Consider the following 26,374-nt stretch of genomic DNA (forward strand, 5'->3'; position numbering starts at 1 on the left):
TCAGAGCCTTAACTGCTAAGCCATCACTCTAGTCCTGTTATTATTATCGTTGTTGTTGTTTGTTTGTTTGTTTGAGGTAAGGTCTCACTCTAGCTGAGTCTGACCTGGAATTCACTATGTAGTCTCAGGGTAGCCTTGAATTCACAGCAATCCACCTACCTCTACCTCCCCGAGTGCTGGGATTAAAGGTGTGTGCCCCCACGCCCGCCCAGCTTTTATGTTGTTATTTTTAACGTGTGTATATGTACGAGTGCACATGTGCCACAGAACATGTAGTCAGAGGACCACCTTAGGTTGTCACACCTCTTCTTTAAGCCCTGCTTGGGACTCTCTTGTTTGTACTATTAGAAAGGCCAGATTCATTGCTACAGGCACATTAGGATTACAGATGCATCTGTGCCACTTTGCAGCAGGCTTGACGTGGGTGCTGGGGATCCAGTTTCCTATTGGCAGGCTTATAGAGCAAACACCTTTAACCAGTGAACCATCTCCTTAGCCCCTGTGTCTTAACTGTTAACACTTCTGTGTGAGGGGAGGAAGGGAAGGGGAAGCTGTGACCTGCTGCAAGTTTAAGTATCATTTTTTTTCACATGTTTGTTGGGGGGCATGTGTATATATATATGTTCATGTATGTGTATGGGTTTGCATGCACATGCATGTGGAGGCCAAAGTTTGATATCAGTTTTTTGGTTTTTTTCCTGAGATAGGGTCTCATTTAGCTCAGGCTAACCTGGAATTCACTGTAGTCTCAGGCATGTGCCACCACACCTGGCAGAGAAAGAGAGAGTGAGTGGGCACACCAGGGCCTCTAGCCACTGCAAATGAACTCCAGACGCATGTGCCACTTTGTATATATGACTTTATGTGGATACTGGGGAATGAATTCAAGTTGTTAGACTTCATGGGCAAGCACCTTGCTTGGTGAGCCATCTCTCACTCCAGTCTTTTGTTTTGTTTTGTTTTTCAAGGTAGGGTCTCACTCTAGCCCAGGCTGACCTGGAACTCACTCTGTATTTCCAGGCTAGCCTCAAACTCACATTCATATACCTATTTCTGTCTCCCAAGTGCTCAGAAGCCCTCCACAGCTTCTGGCTGTGGCCTGGGGTCCAAACTCAGGTACTCGGTTGCATAGTAAGCGCTTTACCCACTGAGCCCTGTTTCCAGCCCCCCATGTGGCATTTTTATGTGGGTGCTGGAGATTCAAATTCAGATCTTCCTACCTGCACAACATGCCCTTTAATCATTAAGCCATCTCCCCACCGCTTCGTCCCCTTTCTCTCTCTTGGGAAGGCCAGTCCCATGTGTGGAAGTCAGTCCTCCTCGGCTGGTTCTTGGCGTTTCTCCAGCAGCCCCAGCAGAGTGAGGAGCTTGGTGCTTATCTACACGGTGGGAAAGTAGTGGATATGGGGGAAATTTAGGGGTGAAATCTGAAGGGCCTGACACTTTGTAGAGACTGAGGAGGTCAGTATTAATGAATTTTGGCTGAGGCTATAGCTCAGTGGTAGAGTATTTGTCTAGCATGCACAAAGCCTTGGCTTCCATTCCTAGCCCCCTCCACACACACCCACACATACACACTGGAATTTTCATCGCAGTCCTTTGAGGAGGTGCTCTTACTGGCACCATTTTGCAGATGAGAAAAGAGGTGGTGTGGAAGTCTGCCTTTTCTTGAGTAGATAATGAATCTTCTCGGGTGTGGCTGACATACTGGCTATGCATGAGAGGGTCACTGCTCCTGCTTTTCTACTAGTTTTTTGTTTCTTTGTTTGTTTTTCGAGGCAGGGTATCACTGTAGCTCAGGCTGACCTAGAATTCACTATGTAGTCTCAGGGTGGCCTCAAACTCTCAGCGATCCTCCTATGTCTGCCTCCCAAGTGCTGTGATTAAAGGCGTGCACCACCACACCTGGTTATCTACTAGGTTTTTTTCATAGGGCAGATAGCCTGAAGGAGAGTTTTGCAAAAAAAAAAAAAAAAAAAAAAAAAGGGGGATCAGCATTTTATGTTTGTTTGTTTATGAGCGAGAATAGGTGAACAGGGACCTCTTTCCACTGCAAACAAACTCCAGATGAATTGTGCATTTGGCTTTATGTGCTGTTGCAGTCCGGTTCGCATTGCTGGTAGAAATCACCCAACCAAGAGCAGCTTGTGGGAAAAAGAGGTTTGTTTTGGCTTACAGACTCAAGGGGAAGCTCCAGGATGGCAGGGACAATGATGGCATGAGCAGGGACATCATCCTCCTGGCCAACATAAGATGGACCATAGCAATAGGAGAGTGTGCCAAACACTGCCATGGGGAAACTGGCTATAACACCCACAAGCCCGCCCCCAGCAATACACTGCCTCCAGGAAGCATTAATTTCCACTTGCCATCAGTTAGGGATCCTAGCATCCAGAACACCTAAGTTTATGGGGACACCTGACTCAAACCACCACATTCCGCCCCTGGCCCCCATAAACTGATATCCATACATGATGTAAAATACAATACATCCAGTCCAACTTTAAAAGTCCCCATAGTTTTTATAAATCCCAGTGATGTTCATACATCCCCATAGTCCAAGATCTTTTAACTGAACCATAATACCCCCCCAAAAAAAAATCCATAATGGCACAGAATAAACATTCACATTGCAAAAGATGGCATTGGACATAGCAAAGAAATATTCAGCCAATACAAGATTTAAACAGGGCAAACATCAAACTCTTTAACTCCAAGTCCAACAACTCTAGGTAGTGACAAGTCTCCAAGTCTGATAATTCTAACCAGCAATAAGTCTCTCTGGCAGTCCATTTCCGCCCTTTCAGCTAGGCTACTCACAGTCCTGGAAAACTTCATCAGGGCTGGCAGCTTTCCTTAGCAGCCATCTCGTGGTCTTGGTATCTCCACTGGGTCTCCACTGCAAGCCACGGTTCATCCTCACGCTCCATCGGTTCTCCATGCAGGCATCCAGCAAACCTGCTTCACAGTGCCCATGGCCGTTTACAAAACACAAGACCACATTGCAAACTCAATGAACCTCTCTTTCCTGCATTGCTGTATTCCACAATACCAGGTAGAGTGTCAATTCGTTAATCCAGGGGATGGGTGGAATAAAGCAAACTTTGAAGAACAGGATGCCCCTTGAGCACTCGGCCCCTTCAAAAGAGTCTACATTCTTTCTGTTGACCCAGTGTAGGTCAGCTGGCCCAATCTCAAAGGTTGTAATCTCTCAATTGCAGTTGATGGGCAGCAGTTCACCCCCAAATTTTTTTGTGTGCCATATCCCTCTGCTCACACCAGTTCATTTCAGAGCAACCCTGCACAACTTCTCAGGACACGGGCATAAGAGCAAGATTTTCACACATACTGCTAGCCCGGTCCAAGCAAAGCTTTCTCACCCTCATAAGACAAACCTCACAGTCCATAGTTCTTACTGCATTCAGGTCTTTCAACTTGGACCAGAATAGTCCATCAAGCTATACTTACAGCACTGCAAGGCATCTCTTAGGCCAACGTTTCAAGTCCTTCCACATTCCTCTTGAAAATCAGCTCTAAAAGGCCAAAGCCACATAGTCACGATTCTAGCAGCAATCCCACTCCTCAGTACCACTTTTACTGTTGCAGTCAGGTTCGAATTGCTGGTAGAAATCACCCAACCAAGAGCAGCTTGTGGGAAAAAGAGGTTTATTTTGGCTTAGAGGCTTGAGGGGAAGCTCACTATGGCAGGGGAAAGCAATGGTGGACATCACCCCCTGGCCAACAAAAGGTGGACCATAGCAACAGGAGAGTGTGTCAAACACTGCCATGGGGAAACTGGCTATAACACCCACAAGCCCGCCCCCAGCAATACACTGCCTCCAGGAAGCATTAATTTCCACTTGCCATCAGCTAGGGAACCTAGCATCCAGAACACCTAAGTTTATGAGGACACCTGACTCAAACCACCACATGTGGGTACTAGGAAATCAAACCTGGGCTGTCAGGCTTTGTAAGTAAGTGCTTTTAACTGCTGAGTCATTTCTCCAACCCCAGTATCAGAACTTTTTTTAAAAAAATTATAAAATTTATTTGCAAGGAGGGAGAGAATGGGCATACCAGGTCCTCATTCCACTGCAAACCAACTTCAGATGCATGTACCACTTTGTGCATCAGGCTAAACATGGGTACTGGGAAATTGAACCTGGGCCATCAGACTTTGCAAGCAAGCACCTTTAAACGCAGAGCTGTCCTCCTGCCCATTATTAATTTTTTATTTTTATTTATTTATTTTGAGGTAGGGTCTCCTGCTAGCTCAAGCTGACCTGGAACTCACTCTCTTTTCCCAAGCAGGCCTCATAATCAAAGTGATCCTCTTACCTCTCCACCATCCAAGTGCTGGGATTAAAGGCATGTGCCACCATGCCTAGCATTACTTAATTTATTTATTTTTTGCTTGACTTTTCAAGGTAGGAACTCCCTCTGTAGTCTTAGGCTGGCTCAGACTCATAACGTTTTCAATTTTTTTTGAAGGATCAGTATTTTAAATGAAAGAAAGCTTGTAGCTATGAAAGAAGAGAGTGATGAATATATCTGTAGAAGTAGGAATTAGCCAATATTACTAATCCTTAAAGAATCCTGCTGGACATATGTATTATACTAATACTTTACTATTTTTCATATCCTTATTTGATCTGGATGACTTGCTATCTTGCCATCATGGTATCTTGAACATATTCGATGAGTAATTGTTTAGATTTTAAGCTTAGTTTCTGAATTGTTCACTGTTGGTAACAGGAATAGATAATTTGTTTAATCAAAACAAGGGTTAACAAGCCCAGAAAACCAAGCGCCACATGTTCTCCCTCATACGTGGATCCTAGCTGCAGATGATTGGGCTTCTGTGTGAGAAGGAAAAAACTCAGTAGCAGAGGCCAGTAAGTTAAAAAGGAGATACAAAAGGAAGAGAAAGGAAGGGAGGAGGGTACTTAATAGGTTGGTATTGTATATATGTAAGTAGAATGATTGAGATGGGGAGGGGATATGATGGAGAATGGAATTTCAAAGGGGAAAGTGATGGGGGGAGGGTATTACCATGGGATATTTTTTATAATCTTGGAAAATGTTAATAAAAATTGAGAAAAAAAATAAAAAAGAAAAAAATGTAAAAAAATAAAAAATAAAAATAAATAAAAAAAAGAAGTATTAAACCCAGGACTTAAAAAAAAAAAAAAAACCAACAAGGGTTAAAATATGAAAACCAGGAGCTAGAGACATGGCTTAGCAATTAAGGCACTTACTTGCAAAGTCAGAAGGCCCCAGTTCGATTCTCCAGTACCCACGTAAAGCCAGATGCACAAAGTGGTGCCTGTATCTGGAGTTCGTTTGCAGCAGCAAGAGGCCCTGGTGCGCCCATTCTTGCCCCCACCCACACCATGTGTGTGTCTCCCTTTCTGTCTTTCTCTCTTTGCTTGCAAATAAATAAATATGAAAGTCACTGGTAAGATATAGCTCAGTAGTAGTGCACTTTCCTAGCATGTACAAAGCCCTGGATCCAATCCCTAAACATGAAACTATACATAGCTGTGAGCCATTTGAAAGTGGAGTCTAGGGCTGGAGAGCTGGCTCAGCTGTTAAAAGTACTTAATTGCAAAGCCTAACAGCCCCATTCAGTTTTCCAGTACCCATGTCAAGCCAGATGCAGAGTGATGTATGTGTTTAAAGTTAGTAGAAGCAGGCCTTACTCACTGTATCTGCCTTCTGCTCTCTCTTAAAAATAAAATAGAGGGCTGGAGAGATGGCTTAGCACTTAGCGCGTTTGCCTGCATTGCCAAAGGACCTTGGTTCAATCTCCCAGGACCCACATAAACCAGATGCACACAGTGGTGCATGTGTCTGGAGTTCATTTGCAATGGCTGGAGGCCCTGGCATGCCTATTTTTTTGCTCTGTCTCTGCCTCTTTCTCACTCCCTCAAATAAATATTTATAAATAAATAAATAAATAAATAAATAAATAAAGCTGGAGAAATGGCTTAGTGGTTAAGGCGCTTGCCAGCAAAGCCAAAGGACCCAGATTTGATTCCCCAGTACCCACATAAAGCCAGATTCACAAGGTGACACATGCATCTGGAGTTCGTTTGCAGTGGCAAAAGGCCCTGGTGTGCCCATTCTCTGTATTTGCCTCTCTCTCAGTCTCTCATAAAAACTCATTGTTTAGCCAGGCGTGGTGGCACATGTCTTTTGTCCCAGCACTCGGGAGGCAGAGATAGGAGGATCGCCATGAGTTCAAGGCTACCCTGAGACTACATAGTGAATTCCAGGTCAGCTTGGGCTAGAGTGAGACCCTACCTCCAAAAAACAGCAACAACAACAAAAAACATCATGGTTTAATAAAGAAGTGAATAAAATGTCTTGTTTTTTCTTTTTTCTTTTTGAGGTAAAGTCTCACTCGAGTCCAGGTTGACCTGCAATTTCCTATGTAGACTTAGAGTGGCCTCGAACTCACGGCATTCTTCCTACCTCTGCCTTCCAAGTGCTGGGATTAAAGGAATGCTGGTGCACACCTTTATCTGTGGAAGCTGGAGATCGAACTCGGTGCCTCATGCTTATGCAAGCAAGCACTTTCACCTGCTGAGCCATCTCTCCAGGCCTGTTTTAGTGCACCTGTAATACAGCCTGCCTGTAGTGTGAAAAGTAATGATGTTTTGTATGTAAACACAATGCACATGAGACAGACAGGACAGTGTGAATGTCCATAAAACAGGCCCATGGCCTAGCCTACCAACAGGACTAAAAGAGGTGACGTGGAAGGGGATTGTTGGCGTTTTCTTTTAAAAGTATTTTGCCCAGCACTCGGGAGGCAGAGGTAGGAGGATCGCCGTGAGTTCGAGGCCACCCTGAGACTCCATAGTGAATTCCAGGTCAGCCTGGGCTAGAGTGAGACCTTACCTCGAAAAACCAAAAAAAAAAAAAAAAAAAAAAAAAAAAGTATTTTGATTTTTTTAATTTATTTGCAAGGAGGGAATGAGAAAAAGAATGAGAATGGGCTTGCCAGGGCCTAGTGCCACTGCAAATGAACTCCAGACACATGCCCCACTTTGTGCATCTGCCTCTACATGGCACTGAGGAACTGAACCAGGCCATCAGGCTTTACAAGCAAGTGCTTTGAATCAGTGAGCCATGTTTCCAGCCCCCCCCTTTTTTTTTGAGGTAGGGTCTCACTCTAGCTCAAGCTGACCTGGAATTCACTATGTATTCTTTTTTTTTTTAATTTTTTTAAATTAATTAATTATTTATTTGAGAGCGACAGACACAGAGACAAAGACAGATAGAGGGAGAGAGAGAGAATGGGCGCACCAGGGCTTCCAGCCTCTGCAAACGAACTCCAGACGCGTGCGCCCCCTTGTGCATCTGGGTAACGTGGGACCTGGGGAACCGAGCCTTGAACCGGGGTCCTTAGGCTTCACAGGCAAGCGCTTAACCGCTAAGCCATCTCTCCAGCCCTCACTATGTATTCTTAGGGTGGCTTCAAACTCACAGTGATCCTCCTACTTCTTGCCTCCCAAGTGCTGGAATTAACGGCGTACACCACCATACCCAGCCTAACTTTTTCTTTAAACACCTGCTGGGTGTTTGACTTGGTACAAAGGAATGTATTATTATTATTATTATTAAAATATTTTATGTATTTATTTGAGAGAGAGAGACAGGAAGAGGCAAATAGAGAGAAAGGGAGAATGGGCACGCCAAGGTCTCCAGCCACTGCAATCAGACTCCAGATGCATGCACCCCTTGTGCATCTGGTTTATGTGGGTCCTGGGGAATTGAACCAGGGTCCTCAGGCTTCACAGGCAAATGCCTTAACCACTAAGCCATTTCCCCAGCCCAGGGATATATCTGTTTATACATAAAGAGAAATCTGAAGACAAAGCAGGGCATGTAACAGTTCATAGTGCTTTTGGTCTTCGTGGTGTCTATTATTAGGCAGCCTTAAGTGCTCCTGCAAGTCTGGGCAGAGAGACCCACTCCTTTTTATAGAGTTTGGCTTAGAGTAGACTCTCCAAGGGTGGGTGGCTTACGATGGGCATAGTGGTGCATTACTTAGCCATGGTTTCTTTCATCCAGCCCTGGTGGACTACACAATTTACAGATGCTGGTTAAGTACTGTTTGAATGAGGTAGGGTGGAAGCCTTGCTATCCGGGTTTAACATGTTTGCTTCTGTCTCTTTCCCTCAGGCTTCAACCATGTTACGAGCCTCCTTGGTACCAGAGTAAGTAATCGCTTTTAGGAATTAAGTTTTTTTTACTTTATTTATTTGAGAGAGACTAGGCACACCAGGGCTTGTAGCTGCATATGAACTCCAAATGCATAGGGCACTTTGTGCATGTGGCTTACTTGGGTCCTGGGAATTGAACCTGGGTCCTTTGGTTTTGCAGGCAAACGCCTTAACCCTAAGCCATCTCTTCAGCCTACTTTTAGGAATTTTTATTAACATTTCCATATAAAACTAGAATTCAAACTAGAAACCCAGGACCCACATAAACCAGATGGGTGTGGTGACAAAGGCCTTTAATCCCAGCACTCAGGAGGTGGAGATAGCATTGCTGTGAGTTCGAGGCCAGCCTGGAAGTACAGAGTGAGTTACAGGTCAGCCTGGGCTAAAGTAAGACCTTACCTCAAAGAAAGAAAGAAAAAAACAGAGTGGAGGGATGGCTTAGTGGTTAAGGCATGTGCTTGCAAAGCCAAAGGATCCATGTTTGATTCCCCAGGACCCACGTTAGCCAGATGCACAAGGGGGCACATGCATCTGGAGTTTGTTTCCAGTGGCTGGAGAACCTGACTCACCCATTCTCTTTCTCTCTCTCTCTTTGTCAAATAAATAAAAATAAAACATTAAGAAAATTTAAGGGTTGGAGGTATGGCTTAGCAGTTAAGGTGCTTGCCTGCTAAACCAAAGGACCTTGGTTCAATTCCCCAGAACTCATGTAAGCCAGATGCACAAGGTGGCGCATGCATCTGGAGTTCGTTTGCAGTGGCTGGAAGCCCTGGCATGCCCATTCTCTCTCCCTCTCTCTCTCTCTCTCCTGCCTCTTTCCCTCTCTCAAATAAATAAATAAAATAAAAAATTTAAAAAATCTTTTAAAAAATTTTAAAAAAGAAAGAAAAAACTAGGTTTATTAAATGTTCAAGTACATGTGAATAAAAAGGAAATACCAGTAATTATTAATTATGCTATTAAACTCTAGGAACTGTCTTATTTATTTGTTTGAGAGAGTGAGAGAGAAAGAGGCAGAGAGAGAGAGAGAGAGGAGAGAAAGAATGGGCATGCCAGGGCCTCGGCTGTAGACCAACTCAAGATGCATGTGCCGGGTACATCTGGCTTATGTGGATCCTGAGGAATCGAACCAAGGTCCTTTGGCTTTGCAGGCAGGCGACTTAACTGCTAAGCCATCTCTCCAGCCCTGTCTTTTTTATTTCAGTTTTTTAAAGATGATTTTATTTATTAGAGACAGGGCGGGGGGGAGAGTGTGAGAATGGGTGCACCAGGGCCCCTAGCCACTGCAGATGAACTCCAGATGACAACATGTATCACCATGTGCATCTGGCTTACATGGAACCTGGAGAATTGAACCTGGGTCCCTGGGCTTCACAGGCATGAGCCTTAACTGCTAAGCCATCTCTCCAGCCTTTTTTTTTTTTTTTTTTTTGAGGCAAGCCCAACAGACCGTGTGTGTGTGTGTGTGTGTGTGTGTGTGTGTGTGTGTGTGCACAATATTGTGTGCTTGTGTCATATGGCTTATGTGGGACCTGGAGAATTGAACATGAGTTCTTAGGCTTTGCAGGCAAGCTCCTTAACTGCTAAGCCATCTCTCTAGCCCTAGAACTGTCTGTTAACATTAATTCTATTTTTTCTGGTAAGGTAGAATCAAATGGAAACAAACTATTGACTTGCTCCTATGGTGTTCTATAGAAACAAATTCAGTCTCCCCTCACTGAGCAGTCAGCAGAATGTTGAAATGTCTTCAGTGTTTTTCTTTTTTCTTTTGGTTTGTCAAGGTAGGGTCTTACTCTAGCCCATGCTGACCTGGAATTCATTCTGTATTCTCAGGGTGGCCTCAAAACTCACGGCGATCCTCCTACTTCTGCCTCTCGAATGCTGGGATTAAAGGTGTGAGCCACCACACCCAGCTATATTTTTATTTTCTTATTTTATTTTTTTTCAGTTATATGTTCTCAATGCTGAGGTGGCTCCCACTATGACCAGGGCCTCAGACTAGTCTTGCCTTTGCCCAAGCACACCTGTCCAGATCAGCTAGGCTGTCACCTGGGGATGTGAATCTCATCCGCTGTGTGCTGCAAAAGCAAGGAAGGAGAAACCTTGAGTTTGGACATGACGCCTAGGAGGGGTTCTGCTAAGCCTCCGAGCCAGCTGTGTGGCATGGGCCTGTGAGAGGCTTCAGCCCAGGAGGGCCACAGCCTTCCTCCCTCTTCCTGCCTGAGCTTGGTACTGACGTGGCACAATGCTCTCTCCTGCCACTTGGTGGCAGGAGAGCATGATGCTTATGGGTGCGGATTGCCCTATTTAAGTCCCACCTCTGCTACCACTTCTGTGATCTTGGGCTACTTATGATTTCTTGGTTCCTGAGCTTCCTTACCTATAAGATGAGAAGAGAGCGGTGGTTCTGCTCTGGGATTGTTACAAGGATAAAGATAAGTTGACGTGTAGTGTGCACCTCTTGCGGTGTGGAGACACTATTCAGAAACACTTGATTTTGCTAACATTAGTGATGTAGGGGCAGGGTTACTTCCAGAGCGTAAAAAGGACGAGCTTGTGGCAGATGGTAGAGGACATAGAGGAAGGTCAGACCCAGTCTTCTCAGTTAGTGGGAGAGTATCCAGGCCTCTTGGTAATGAGCTGAGTGTGCAGTCCTTCCTCCACTGACAGCCATGTATAGTCACTCAGGGCTGTTCTCCTTCCCTCCAGAGAAAGTACCCAGTTCTAGGGCATGACCAAATTTGGCTTTGCAATTACAAATTTTTGTCTAGAACAAGAGCATGTTTGAATTTTAAATTAAATTTTTCCAAAAATTACAAAGGAAAAAAATGTTGGGCCAGAGGGATAGCTTAGCGGTTAAGGTGTTTGCCTATAAAGCCAAAGGACCCAGGTTTGATTCCCCAGGATTCATGTTAGCCAGATGCACAAGGTAGTGCATGGGTCTGGAGCTGTTTGCAGTGGCTGGAGACCCTGACGTGCCCATTCTTTCTCTCTCTCTCTCTCCCTCTTTCTCTCTGTCAAATAAATAAATAAATAAATAACAATTTAAAAAAAGAAAATGTTGAAAAAAATGTTCACATTAAAATAATTTTGTTTGTTTAATTTTTGGACAGAGGCTTACTCTTAGTGTGGTCTGGCCTGGAAGTCATTATGTAGCCCAGGTTGGCTTTGAACTTACGGCAATCCTCATGCCTCAGCCTTAAGATGCTGAGATGACAAGCATGAGTCACCACACCTGGCTTGTTGAAATAGTTTTTTTTTTTTTTTTAAAGTACTTGAATTTGTGTCTTTATTCTTCATTCTACACTTATTTCTACATAAGATAATACTTATAAAGAAAACACAGCAATTGTTTTTCTGTTCTTGAATAAGACAAGGACTACCTTTTGAATATGTGTATGTATGCATGTGTGTTTATGTGCACATGTGTGCATGTGTATGTGAAGGCCAGAGGCCACATTCCCCTTCATTTTTTTTTTATTAACATTTTCCATGATTATAAAAACATATCCCATGGTAATTCCCTCCCTCCCCACCCCCACACTTCCCCATTTGAAATTCCATTCTCCATCATATTACCTCCCCATTACAATCACTGTAATTACATATGTACAATATCAACCTATTAAGTATCCTCCTCCCTTCCTTTCTCTTCCCTTTATGTCTCCTTTTTAACTTACTGGCCTCTGCTACCAAGTATTTTCCTTCTCACGCAGAAGCCCAATCATCTGTAGCTAGGATCCCCATATGAGAGAGAACATGTGGTGCTTGGCTTTCTGGGCCTGGGTTACCTCACTTAGTATAATCCTTTCCAGGTCCATCCATTTTTCTGCAAATTTCATAACTTCATTTTTCTTTACCGCTGAGTAGAACTCCATTGTATAAATGTGCCACATTTTCATTATCCACTCATCTGTTGAGGGACATCTAGGCTGGTTCCACTTCCCAGCTATTATAAATTGAGCAGCAATAAACATGGTTGAGCACGTACTTCTAAGGAAATGAGATGAGTCCTTTGGATATATGCCTAGGAGTGCTATAGCTGGGTCATATGGTAGATCAATCTTTAGCTGTTTTAGGAACCTCCACACTGATTTCCACAATGGCTGGACCAGATTGCATTCCCACCAGCAGTGCAGAAGGGTTCCTTTTTTTCCACATCCCCGCCAACATTTATGATCATTTGTTTTCATGATGGGAGCCAATCTGACAGGAGTGAGATGGAATCTCAATGTAGTTTTATTCTGCATTTCCCTGATGACTAGTGACGTAGAACATTTTTTTAGATGCTTATATGCCATTCGTATTTCTTGCTTTGAGAATGCTCTATTTAGCTCCATAGCCCATTTTTTGATTGGCTTGTTTGATTCCTTATTATTTAACTTTTTGAGTTCTTTGTATATCCCAGATATTAATCCTCTATCAGATATATAGCTGGCGAAGATTTTTTCCCATTCTGTAGGTTGCCTCTTTGCTTTTTTCACTGTGTCCTTTGCAGTGCAAAATCTTTGTAATTTCATGAGGTCCCAGTGATTAATCTGTGGCTTTATTGCCTGAGCAATTGGGGTTGTATTCAGAAAGTCTTTGCCAAGACCAATATGTTGAAGGGTTTCCCCTACTTTTTCCTCTAGCAGTTTCAGAGTTTTTTAAGATAGCATTTTAAAAGTGATAACACAGTTCTGGAAGGAGTATGCTAGTCCAGGATGGTCAATTTCAAAGCCACCCTGGGCAAGGAGGAATTACCCAAGTTCTATCACTTCTGCCCAAATGTCAGGAGAACTGGTTTTTCAAGGTAGGGTCTCACTCTAGCCCAGGCTGACCTGGAATTCACTCTGTACTCTCAAGGTGGCCTTGAACTCACGGTAATCCTCCTACCTCTGCCTCCCGAGTTCTGGGATTAAAGGTGTGTGCCACCACGCCCGGCTGAAATAGTTTTTTAAAAGATTTATTTTTACTTATTTGTTTATTAGAGACAGAGAGGGAAAGAGAGTGAGGATGTGTGCATCAGGACCTCTAGCCATCGCAAACAAACTCCAGATGTCTGTGCTACCAATGTGCATCTGGCTTACATGGGACCTGGAGAATCAAACCTGGGTCCTTAGGCTTTGCAGACATGTGCCTTAACCACTAAGCCATCTCTCCAGCCCTGAAATACTTTTGAGTTCCAAAAATAGAATAAAAAATACTCAGGGCTGGGGAGATGGTTTAGTGGTAAAGACATTTGTTTACAAAGCTTGAATTCCCTAGCATCCTTGTAAAGTCAATGCAAAGTGCTGCATGCACAAATAAACAAAATAAAAGAATTCATACATAACCGTCACCCATACTCCCCACCGTTAGTATTTCCACAAGCCTAGTACACTTAGCAAAATCAGGTCAGAATGGGGAGCGGGTTGTGCAGGGGTGAGACCTGTATTCCTAGCACTTGTGAGGCAGTTGCGGGAGGATCACGAGTTTGAGGCCAGCCTGGCCTGCACAGTGCGAGCCTGTATCAAAAGCTAAAACAAACCAAAACTAGCTTGTAATTTTTCATTATGTAAGTAATGCATGCCTGTTACAGAAAATTTGTATGTCATAACTTAATAGCAGAGCTGATCCGGGTGCCGGGCTTCTCTGTGGAGGTGTTGGGAGTCCATGCAGGGGGCAGTTGGGCCACTGCTGGTCTCATCCCTGGCCGCCTCTGGAGCCATGCGCTGGTGCACAGGTGTAAAGAATGTGCCCCTTTGCCCTTTTCTTTCTCTTTGAACCTGCGATGCCGAGTAGGAAACTGAAGGATGTGCCATTACTGCCCTCCCTGGATTATGAGAAACTGAAGAAGGATTTGATTTGGGGGAGTGACCGCTTGAAAGCCTTCTTGTTGCAGGCTCTGCGCTGGGTAGGTAACCTGTTCCTTGGAGCTAATCAACAACACACAAAAGAGAAGCCAGTGCTGCTGTTCTTGGCTCGCTGCTTGCTTGTATCTCAGAAACCTCCACTAAAGATCTTTCTTCCTGCTGCCTGCTGCCACCAGGATGTGAAGAAAAAAGCAGCTCCTGAATAGCTCTGGGCACATTCTTAAAAGTTCTGTATTAGTGTCAGTTACCATAGGACAGGGAGCTGCTGCCCCTACCATCCAGCATGTCCTAGTCCAAAGCTACGCCCAGCTTGAAGTCTGCACGTGAGAGCACGCGGGCAGGCCCATCACAGCTACACTGTGAGGTGGCCACACTGGGCGGTCCTCAGGACAAACTCTCTCAGGTCACAGGAGAAATCAGGCTTCATCTGAATTCTCACTTTCCTCTTCAGCATTTAGGTTGGTTGATGTCAGCCAGCAAGGGGTTTTCCACCTTCCCACTTGCAGACCCCTCTCTACACAATGGAAAACTATGGAGGATGCCAAACAGCTTTAATTTATGAGAATTTTACCTCACAATAGTTACAGTTTTAGGAAATAAAAGCTGGGAAAACTTAAAATATATGCATTTATTAATCCATGTAAATAATAAATGACATGTTAACATAATTGACATATTTTATGAATTGTCACTGTTTTCTAACAATGTAGGTAGCAAGAAGGGTAGTGTTGCTTGCTTGCTTTCTTTTTTTTTTTTTTTTTTTGGTTTTTCAAGGTAGGGTGTCACTCTAGCTCGGGCTGACCTAGAATTCACTATGTAGTCTCAGGATGGTCTTGAACTCAACAGTGATCCTTCTACCTCTGCCTCCCGAGTGCTGGGATTAAAGGCATGTGCCACCACACCTGGCTTTTTTTTTTTTTTTTTTTTTCTTTTTGAGGTAGGATCTCGCTGTAGCCCAGGCTGACCTGGAATTCACTATGAATTCTCAGCATAGCCTCCAACTCAGACAATCTTCCTACCTCTGCCACCCAAGTGCTGGTGTTAAAGGCATGTGCCACCACACCCTGCACTTTCTGTATAAGTACATATATATACATATATATATATAATTTTTAAAAAATATATATTGTTTTTTTCTTTTTAAATATTTTTTTAATGACAACTTCCAAAATTATAAACAATATCCCATGGGAATTCCCTCCCTCCCCCCACTTTCCCCTTTGAAACTTTTTTGGTTTTTTTGAGGTAGGGTCTCTCTCTAGCACAGGCTGACCTGGAATTTACTCTGTATTCTCAGGTTGGCCTTGAACTCATGGTGATCCTCCTACCTCTGCCTCCCAAGTGCTGAGATTAAAGGTGTGCACCACCACACCTGGCTTAAAAAAATGTATTTGGTTTTTATTTGTTAGAAAGAAAGAGAGAGAATGGTGTGCCAAGGCCTCTAATCACTGCAAACAAACTCCAGATGTATGCGCCACCATGTGCATCTGGCTTACATGGGTTCTGGGGAATGGAACCTGGGTCCTTATGAGGCAAGTGCTTTACTGCTAAGCCATCTCTCCAGGTTTGCTTTCCACTTTTGTACGTTTCTGTTACTGTATTCATACTTCATATCCTCTGAGAGATTGACTTGGAAAGGACAAGACACATTTTAGTATTACTGAGAAAATAATCATGTTCTGGAAGACCCTTGTAGGGATTGGGGTACCCAGAGTTCCCGGGTCACACTTGGGAGAACCACTGGCTAAGGCCAGTGCTGGTTGGCCCTTTTGCCAAATGACCCATTCTGGCTGTTCCTGCATTCGTGCCAAGTCTCTTCATGGATCCCCAAGTTTCAGAGTGTCTCAGTCAGAATCCTTGGAGCAATTTTACTATCTGTGGGTGAATCAGCCCTCCCTGGCCCTTGGCCTCTGGTAGTGCATCCTGGACCATGCCGAGGGAGGAATCTGATTGCTGTAGTGCCTGCCCTCGTTTTCAGGAGCCTGCTGACCAGGTTGGATGGGCAGCATGAGTGATTGCCAGAAGCTGCCCCTGACTACACCCCGCTGCTCACGTTAGCCACGCTGTCTGTCTGCGTTTGCTCTCAGTCCATACCACTCCCGAGCCTCTTGCTGAGACAGCAACCCTTTGCTGAGAGGGACATCTTCACAGGACAACCAGGAAAAGTATGCAGGTGTCTTAGGACTTTGTGTCTGCCTCCAGTGTTCTACCCTTTGCCTTGCTGCAACAGAAGGCGAGTAGCATCCTCCCCCCATGTCACATTTTGGGCACACTCCTTCAGCAGAGGCCCTTAGAGACCTTAGAGCCTGCCCCACCATGATGGTCAAGTCTGCTAGCAACATCTCCCTCCCTCTGGAAGCCTCTCCCATCCTCCTGTGTTTGGTCACATTGGGCTCTTGCCTGGCCTTCACCTATGCGGAGAACAGGGATCATCTCCATAGCCAGCTTCTCTTCTTCACACACAGATGTAGAGTCTGCAGCCTTGGGTGTTTAACTAGGAAGGGCTTCCAGGAAAAGCACATACATTTGCTTGTGTCAGGAATACAGCTTTCTCCTATCCTAACACAGACCTGTCTCACCCATGCACACACACACTTCTCATCACTCCCACACAGGTGGTTCTTCTCCTCTGGGTGCTATGTACATTCTTTTTTTTTAAAAAAAAAAAACAAAAACTGTTTATTTTTATTTATTTGAGAGCGACAGACAGAGAGAGAAAGAGGCAGACAGAATGGACGCACCAGGGCCTCCAGCCACTGCAAACAAACTCTAGATGTATGCACCACCTTGTGCATCTGGCTTACACAGGTACTGGGGAGTCGAGCCTTGGACCAGGGCCCTTAGGCTTCGCAAGCAAGCACTTAACCGCTAAGCCATCTCTCTATACAGCCTTAGTGGCTTCTCAATGTCTGCAGAATTCTGGCTGATTACCTCTGTCTGTTTCCTCCTCTTCTTCCTCTCCTCTTTTCTTTCCTGTCTTCCTTCTGTTTCTCTCACTCTCACTCTCTATAGGATAGTGTTTATAGGATAGGATCAAGTGAATTCACTAGTGTGACAAGCATCCACATCCTCCACAGCTAGTACTGAGCCCCACTCTCTGAGCTGAACTATTCTGCTCCCCTCCCCCATGGTCGCGTCCCCTTTGCTGGCTTACAGTCTGTTCCTCCTTTGGGGTCCCGCTCTTACCTCTCTACTGTTGAGAGCTCTCTTAACTGTCACTAATAAACAAGCATTATGCCTCTTTGTCCTCCCAGAGACATCACACGTGTAAGCAGCCACCTTCTAGTCACCCGTTGGAAGCATATCATTGGAAGTTTCTGACTGGCTGCTCAGCAGGGTGGCCGACCCTGGCAACTGGATATTGTTTATATTGCAGTCAAATGCTGTGTCACTGAGCTATGTCTCTGGGTATTATGATACTATTTACTTTGTTTGATTCAGTGTGTAGTTACTGGTATTGCTCTAACAGCTAAGCCATATCTGCTATTTGGAAATGTCTTGCCCTTTAAAACTTAGATCCTATTACTTTTTGTTTTTCTTCCCTCCAGCGCCTGACCACATCCCATCCCGGGGAGCAGAGGGAGACAGTTCTGCAGGCCTACATCAGCAACGACCTCTTGGACTGTCACAGCCACAACCAGGTTGGTAAGAGATGGCAGGGCCTTCCATGGGAAGGCTGGGACCTTGCATCAGCCAGGCATGGTGACGCACAACTTTAATCCCAGCACTTGGGAGGCTGAGGTAGGAGGATCACTGTGAGTTTGAGGCCAGCCTGAGACTACAGACTGAATTGTCAATCTGGCCTAAAGTGAAACCCTGCTTTGAAAAAAAAAAAAAGAAGATTCTGGCTTCATCTCTCCAGGCATTTTGCACTCTGTTTAATATAAGTATGGTCCTTGGGGTACTATTTTAGACTAGTGAGGTCTAATCAGCAAAATTAAAGCAATCTGGAAGCTCTTAAATACAAACATCTTCTTTTGAGAACTTCAGTTCACAGGATACTACATTTGATTGAAATAGCATAACTATTCTCTTCGTGCTGAAAACATTGAATAATTAAATGTTTGTTGAAAAGTAAGAGTGATGTTCTGGCAGTTTTAGGAATATAACTTGCCCAGATTTGCACCCAGCAAGTGTACAAAGGGAAGGAATGTGACATCTAGCAAGCACCGGCTACATGCAGAACATGATGCTGTGTACTTTCCCACATGACATCTTGGTCCTTAAACAACCATGAAGCATGGGTATCATAATCCCCCTTAGCGAATGAGAAAACAGAGATTCTGAGTTGAAATATAACACCTCAAAGCACACCACATATGAGATGCAGAATACACTCTTCAACCAGAAATCAGTGTTTTTTTATAGTGCCAACTTTATTTTTTTTGTTGATGGATTTTTTTTTTAATTTTTATTTATTTATTTGAGAGCGACAAACACAGAGAGAAAGACAGGTAGACAGAGAGAGAGAGAATGGGCGTGCCAGGGCTTCCAGCCTCTGCAAACGAACTCCAGATGTGTGCACCCCCTTGTGCATCTGGCTAACGTGGGACCTGGGGAACTGAGCCTCGAACTAGGGTCCTTAGGCTTCACAGAGCAAGCGCTTAACCGCTAAGCCATCTCTCCAGCCCTGTTGATGGATTTTTATTTGCTGTTGTTGTTTTCAAGGTAGGGTCTCACTATAGCTCAGGCTGACCTGGAACTCACTCTGAAATTCCAGGCTGTCCTTGAACTAACAGCAACCCTCCTGCCTCTGTCTTTCAACTGCTGGGATTAAAACCACCACACCTGGGCTGGAGAGATGGCTTAGCAGTTAAGCATTTGCCTGCCATGCCATAGGACCCAAGTTTGATTCCCCAGGACCCACCTAAGCCAGCTGCACAAAGGGCCCATGTGTCTGGAGTTTTTTTGCAGTGGCTAGTGGCCCTGGTGTGCCCATTCTCTCTGTTTGTCTCTCTTTTCTCTCTCTCTCTCTTTCTGCATGAAAAAAAAAACGCACTACACCTGGCCCTCAACTTTTTTTGTTATTCAAAACCAGGCAGGGGCTGAAGAGATAATTCAGCCATTAAAGGTGCTTGCTTGCAAAGCCTGCCAACCCTTGTTCAATTCTCCAGAACCCACATAAAGCTAGATGCACAAAGTGGAACCTGTTCAGGAGTTCGCTTTTGTGGCAAGAGGCCCTGGTGCACTTTTTCTCTCTTTCCTCACAATAAATAAAAATAATAGATTTTTTTAAAAGGGGGAGGTAGCAGGGTGTGGTGGCACACACCTTTAATCCTAGCACTCAGGAGGCAGAGGTAGGAGGATAGCTGAGACTTCAAGGTCAACTTGAGACTCCATAGTGAATTCCAGGTCAGCCTGGGCTAGAGTGAGACCCTACCTCAAAAAAAAAAAAAAAAAAAAAAAGAGTAAAGTTTATTTATGTTGGAAGCCAATGGAGAATTGGAAAATTGTTACCCTTAGTTGGAAGGGGCTTCATCCTGAAGGTTCCTAGGCTCTGGAAATGTTTCTTGGCTTGGTTTACCCATATCACATCATCATTTTATGGAAACTCATCAAGCTACACACTTATGACCTGTGAGACTTTATGTAGAGTTGTTATAAAAATCTCTGTTGGGCATGGTGGTGCACACCTTTAATCCCAGCACTCAGGAGTCAGAAGTAAGAGGATCACCATGAGTTCAAGGCCACCCTGAGACTACATAATGAATTCCAGGTCAGCCTGGGCTAGAGTGAGACCCTACCTTGAAAAACTGAAAAGAAAAAAAAAAATCTCACCTAAGGGCTGGAGATATGGTTCAGTGGTTAAGGTGCTTGCCTGCAAAGCCTAATGACTTGGGTTTGTTTCCCCAGTAGCAATGTAAAGCCAGATGCAGAAGGTGTCACATGCATCTAGAGTTCATTTACAGTGGCTGAAGATCCTGGCATGCCCATTCCTTTTTTTTTTTTTTTTTAACATAATACAGATTTCTTTGTTTTAATTTCTTTTTTTAAATAAATAAAAGAAATAAACTTTATTGAGACAGATCACACTTCACCTACGTAAAAGGTACATATAATTCGATAGTTGTTAGTATAGAGTTTTGCAATATGACCACAATCAACATTACAACATCCCAAAGAAAATCCTGCGCCCTTTATCGGTCACTACTAATCCTCCTCCCTCCAGCCCATGGCAACTGTGAATCTGCCTGCCGTCTCTGGCCTATCGATTCTGGACATTTGATGTAAATGAAATGCAGTATGTGGTCCTGGGGACTGGCTCCTTCTGCTCAGCATCATGTTTTCAAGGCTTGCCCATGTGGCAGTGCAAGTCAGCTCTCCATCCAGTGTGTAGCTGACTCGCATTAAACATCTGGTTGTAACATGTTACATCTCTCCACCCACCAGCGGACGGACATTTGGGCTGCTTCCACTTTGTGGGCATGCCCATTTTTTCTGCCTATCTTCTCTCTTTCTTTCTGTGCTTGAAAATAAATAAATGAATTTTGTTTTAAACTCACCTAAGGCTTGATGTGGTGGCGCATGCCTTTAATCCTAGCACTCAGGTGGCAGAGGTAGGAGGATCACTGTGAGTTTGAGGCTAGCCTGAGACTACGTAGTGCATTCCAGGTCAGCTTGGGCTAGAGTGAGACCCTACCTTGAAGAAACTAAATTACAACAACCACAACAACATCTTGCCTAAATAAAGTAAGGGCCATTGGTGTCTTGAGGATGACAGTCTTCAACATGTGGCCCTCTTAGGATGGCTTGGTTCAGTCCTGGCCCTCAGAATCTGGTGAGCTGCCATAAGGCCGTGTCTTCACCAGACTTCTGTGGATTCCTTTCCCATCTCCCTTAGTTATTGCCTCCTCCACTTCATCCTCTAGTCTTTCTTTCTGGGCTAGCGATAGTGAGCACAGGGTCTTGTGGGTACTTGACCACTCACTGAGTCACCCCCAGCCCTTGTTGTATGTAGCACTGTTTTTATCTTTGTGTCTATGTGCATGGTGTGGACATGCATGTGTGAGCGTGGACAAGTGCATGCCACAGCACACCTGTAGAGGTCAGAGGACAACCCTAGGTGTTAGTCCTCACCTTCTGCCTTGTTTGAGGCAGGGCCATTTTGTGGCTTATCAGTGTACACCAGGCTAGCAGCCTGAGCTTCTAGGAACTCGAGCACTGGTATTCTGGATGCTCACCACTGTCTGGCTTTACTGGAGTTAGATCCATGGGTCATTGTGCTTATGTGGCAAACAGTTTTACCCACTGAACTACTTCCTGAACCCCAGCCCTTGTTTTGTTGAGAAGGTTTTGCTATGTAGCCCAAGCTGTCCTTAAATTGGCAATCCCCCTGCCTCCTGAATGCTGGAATTATAGGTCTGCACCATTTCTGTCTTCCTTCATTTTGACTGATACTGGCCCCTACGAGCCTGTGTCCCCAGTGCATAGAACTCCTCTGTATTACCCGCTCATGAGAATATCCCCTCCCCGGCCCTATGCTTAGGAGGTCACAGGAGCTGCACAGTGTAATCCAGTCACTTTGTTCCTGTCTTCCTATATCTGTCTGTGTTGTCCCCAGTTCTCCTGACATTTGAGCAGAAGTGATAGAACTTGGGTAATTCCTCCTTGCCCAGGGTGGCTTTGAAATTGACCATCCTGGACTAGCATACTCCTTCCAGAACTGTGTTATCACTTTTAAAATGCTATCTTAAAAAACTCTGGAGCTGCTAGAGGAAAAAGTAGGGGAAACCCTTCAACATATTGGTCTTGGCAAAGACTTTCTGAATACAACCCCAATTGCTCAGGCAGTAAAGCCACAGATTAATCACTGGGACCTCATGAAATTACAAAGATTTTGCACTGCAAAGGACACAGTGAAAAAAGCAAAGAGGCAACCTACAGAATGGGAAAAAATCTTCGCCAGCTATATATCTGATAGAGGATTAATATCTGGGATATACAAAGAACTCAAAAAGTTAAATAATAAGGAATCAAACAAGCCAATCAAAAAATGGGCTATGGAGCTAAATAGAGCATTCTCAAAGGAAGAAATACGAATGGCATATAAGCATCTAAAAAAATGTTCTACATCACTAGTCATCAGGGAAATGCAAATTAAAACTACATTGAGATTCCATCTCACTCCTGTCAGATTGGCCACCATCATAAAAACAAGTGATCATAAATGCTGGCGGGGATATGGAAAAAGAGGAACCCTTTTACACTGCTGGTAGGAATGCAATCTGGTCCAGCCATTGTGGAAATCAGTGTGGAGGTTCCTAAAACAGCTAAAGATTGATCTATCATGTGACCCAGCTATAGCACTCCTAGGCATATATCCAAAGGACTCATCTCATTTCCTTAGAAGTACGTGCTCAACCATGTTTATTGCTGCTCAATTTATAATAGCTGGGAAATGGAACCAGCCTAGATGTCCCTCAACTGATGAGTGAATAATGAAGATGTGGCACATTTATACAATGGAGTTCTACTCAGCGGTAAAGAAAAATGAAGTTATGAAATTTGCAGAAAAATGGATGAATCTGGAAAGGATTATACTAAGTGAGGTAACCCAGGCCCAGAAAGCCAAGCACCACATGTTCTCTCTCATATGGGGATCCTAGCTACAGATGATTGGGCTTTTGCGTGAGAATGAAAATACTTAGTAGCAGAGGCCAGTAAGTAAAAAAGGAGACATAAAGGGAAGATAAAGGAAGGGAGGAGGATACTTAATAGGTTGATATTGTATATATGTAAGTACAATGATTGTAATGGGGAGGTTATATGATGGAGAATGGAATTTCAAAGGGGAAAGTGTGGGGGTGGGGAGGGAGGGAATTACCATGGAATATGTTTTTATAATCATGGAAAATGTTAATAAAAATTTAAAAATTAAAAAAAAAAAAACAAAAAAAAACCTCCAGGGCTGTGGAGATGGCTCAGCAGTGAAAATGCTTGCTTACAAAGCCTGCTGGTCCTGGTTTGATTGCCCAGTACCTGCATAAAGCTTGATGTACAAAGTAGCATATACATCAGGTGTTCATTTGCAGTGGCAAGAGGCTCTAGAATGCTCTCACACACACGTGTATACACACACACTGCTTACAAATAAACAATCAAATATAAAACTCCATCACAGTAGTTCTGTCAACTTAGACGTGAGTTTGGCTCCACCTGGAAAGCCCAGTGGTGGCAGCAGCCGGCAGGCAGCATCCCTGCCTCGGTTCCCTTCAGTGCTAAGTGCTCTGCCTACTTAATCTGCCTAACTCAGATGTCTGTGGACTTGCAGACAAAATACTTGGCTTTAACTTGATTGTTTCCTCTAGTAAGTCCAGACAGAGGAGGTGTCTGTCTGTCTCCCTCTTCCTAACTTTCCCTCCTGACACTTGTCCCTGCAGAGGAGTGTGCTGCAGCTGTTGCACTCCAAGAGCGAGGCGGTGAGGCAGTACATGGCCAGGCTCGTCAACGCGCTGGCGTCCCTTGCGGAAGGTGAGATGGCGGCCCGTCCTCAGAGCACAGTGTGCCTTAGGAAAGAGGCCTGGCTTCCCGTGAAATCGAACTGTTTTCCTACGTTGTTTAAAGTGATCTATGTTGTAGCCAGGCGTGGTGGTGCACACCTTTAGTCCCAGCACTTGGGAGGCAGAGGTAGGAGGATCACCATGCAAGGCCACCCCGAGGCTCCATAGTGAATTCCAGGTCAGCCTGGGCTAGAGTGAGATCCTACCTTGAAAAAAAAAAAAAAGTGATCTATGTCTCCTCATTTTGTTAGTTCTTCTAATAGGTGCCTTGGTTTTTGTCAGAACAAATTGTGTCGCTTTTGGAGTTTACTTTCTAAGCCTTAAGGTTTTCTTTTTTTTTTTTATTATTTCTACTTAGATTGCTTTCCCCCATATAATAGAAAATACTTTTTATGTAATTTTCTAAGTAAGCCAAAATAAAGTTAGTGAAACAATTCAAACTCATTACAAGGGTGGAGATATGGCTCAAGTTAAAGGTACTTGCTTACAAAGCCTGATGGCCTGTGTTTGATTCCCCAGTACCCATGTAAAGCCACATTCTCTCTCTCTCCATTTGCAAATAAATAAATCAAAAATAAATAAATAAAACTTATTCCAGTAATCATCTATTTTGATCTTTAAAAGATTTGGAAATTCTAAAAGTAACATGCCATCTTAACTGAATTCAAAATTATTTTTAAAATATATTTTTTTTATTTACAAGGAGAGTGAGCTAGTGAGAGAGAGAGAATGAGTGCACTAGGGCCTCTAGCCACTGCAAACGAGCTCCAGATGCATGTACCACTTTGTACATCTGGCTTTACATGGGCACTGGGGAATTGAACCCAGTTATTTGGCATTGCAGGCAAGCACCTTACCTGCTAAGCCACTGTTCCAGCCCCCAAAATGGTTTTTTGTTATTTTTTTCAAGGCAAGGTCTCACTGTAGCCCAGACTGACCTGGAACTCACTGTCATCCCAAGGCTGGCCTGAAACTTACAGCAATCCTCCTACCTTTGCCTCCTAAGTGGTGTGATTAAAGGTGTGTGCCACCATGGCAGGATTTCAAAGTGATTTTGTAAATAAAAATATTTATGTTAAAAAAGGAAGAAGCAGGCTGGAGAGATGGCTTAGTGGTTTAAATACTTGCCTGCAAAGCCAAAGGACCTGGGTTCAATTCCCAAGAACCTATATAAGCCAGGTGCACAAGGTGACACTTGTGTCTGTAGTTTGTTTGCAGTGGCTGGAGCCCCTGGCATGCCCATTTTCATTCTCTCTTTCTTGCTCCCTCTCTCCCTCTCTGTCTCTCTCAAATAAATAAATAAAAAACAAATTAAGCCGGGCGTGGTGGCACACTCCTTTAATCCCAGCACTCGGGAGGCAGAGGTAGGAGGATCGCCGAGAGTTCGAGGCCACCCTGAGACTACATAGTGAATTCCAGGTCAGCCTGAGCCAGAGTGAGACCCTACCTCGAAAAACCAAAAAAAAAAAAAAAAAAATTAAAAAAAGTAAGGGGGCTGGAGAGATGGCTCAGTGGTTAAGCACTTGCCTATGGGGCCTAAGGACCTCGGTTCAAGGCTTGATTCCCCAGGACCCACGTAAGCCAGATGCACAAGGTGGTGCATGCATCTGGAGTTTGTTTACAGTGGCTGGACTACCTGGTGTGCCCATTCTCTTTCTCTTTCTGCCTCTCTCTCTGTCACTCTCAAATAAATAAATAAAAATAAACAAAAATTTAAAATAGCTTAAAAGAAAAAAGCAGCAGCAGCTAGGGCTGGAGAGAGAGGCTTTGTGGTTAAAGGCACTGCTTAAAAAGCCTGACTGCCCAGGTTTGATCCCCCAGTACTGACATAAAGCCATGCTTGGCACATGTATCTGGAGTTTGTTTACAGCAGCAAGAGGCTCTGGCCTGTCCATTTTCTTTTCTTTTTTGGGGGGGATAGGGTCTCACTCTAGCCCAGGCTGAATTGGAAATCTCTATGTAGTTCTAGGCTGGCTTCAAACTCACAGCAATATTCCTGCCTCTGTCTTCCAAGTGCTGGGCTTAAAGGAGTGTGCATCACCAATCTGACTAAATAAAAATATTGATTTTGGGGGTTTTTTTGTTTTTTTTTTTTGAGGTAGGGGTTTCACTCTAGCCCAGGCTGACCTGGAATTCACTATGTAATCTTAGGGTAGCCTCGAACTCATGGTGATCCTCTTACCTCTGCTTCTTGAGTGCTGGGATTAAAGGCGTGCACCACCATGCCCGGTGATTGTTTCATTCTTTTGAGGTAGGATTTCCCTCTAACTCAGGCTGGCCTAGAATTTACTAATACTAATTACTATGTAGTCTGAGTGTGGCCTCAAACTGATGGCGATTCCCATACTTCTGCCTCCGAAGTGCTGGGATTAAAGGTATGTGCCACCACATCCAGCAGTCATTTATTTTAGAACATAATTACTTCAGATTCTACTATATCATGTGCAAGGTTTTCCTAGTAGTGGTTTGGAGCACACCAGATTAATTCTCTCCATCTGTCCCCTGTTCCATCTCTGGTACTTCATTAGGTCGCCTCTATCTTGCCCAGAACACAAAGGTGTTAAGGATGCTGGAGGGAAGGCTGAAGGAGGAGGACAAGGATGTCATCACCCGGGAGAATGTCCTTGGGGCCTTGCAGAAGTTCAGCCTCAGGTGATGACCAATGGCATCAATGAAATCAGAGTGGGGTTTTGAGCCCTTGTTTAGTGCATATCTAACTCCCATGACAATTCTGGAGGCGGTGGTGTTTTTCTGCTAACACTTAGGAGAAGGTGGGCAGCTTTTTAGCTAGAGCTAGAAATTTCTG

At 44.2% G+C, this 26,374-nt stretch overlaps 1 protein-coding gene across 3 annotated transcripts in view; it reads left to right on the forward strand.

Moving 5' to 3' along the window:
* Armc9 (armadillo repeat containing 9) overlaps positions 1–26,374 on the forward strand; it is a 183,580-nt gene that overhangs the window by 56,900 nt on the left and 100,306 nt on the right. For all 3 annotated transcript variants that reach the window (XM_045147325.1, XM_045147327.1, XM_045147326.1), the window contains exons 10-14: positions 8,194–8,228; positions 13,998–14,109; positions 17,617–17,709; positions 23,449–23,539; positions 26,097–26,220. In XM_045147325.1, coding sequence (XP_045003260.1) covers positions 8,194–8,228; positions 13,998–14,109; positions 17,617–17,709; positions 23,449–23,539; positions 26,097–26,220 — 455 coding nt within the window. The remainder of the gene's footprint in view (positions 1–8,193; positions 8,229–13,997; positions 14,110–17,616; positions 17,710–23,448; positions 23,540–26,096; positions 26,221–26,374) is intronic.

This window comes from Jaculus jaculus, chromosome 4, assembly GCF_020740685.1.
Source record: "Jaculus jaculus isolate mJacJac1 chromosome 4, mJacJac1.mat.Y.cur, whole genome shotgun sequence".
NCBI classification, from domain to species: Eukaryota; Metazoa; Chordata; class Mammalia; order Rodentia; family Dipodidae; genus Jaculus; species Jaculus jaculus.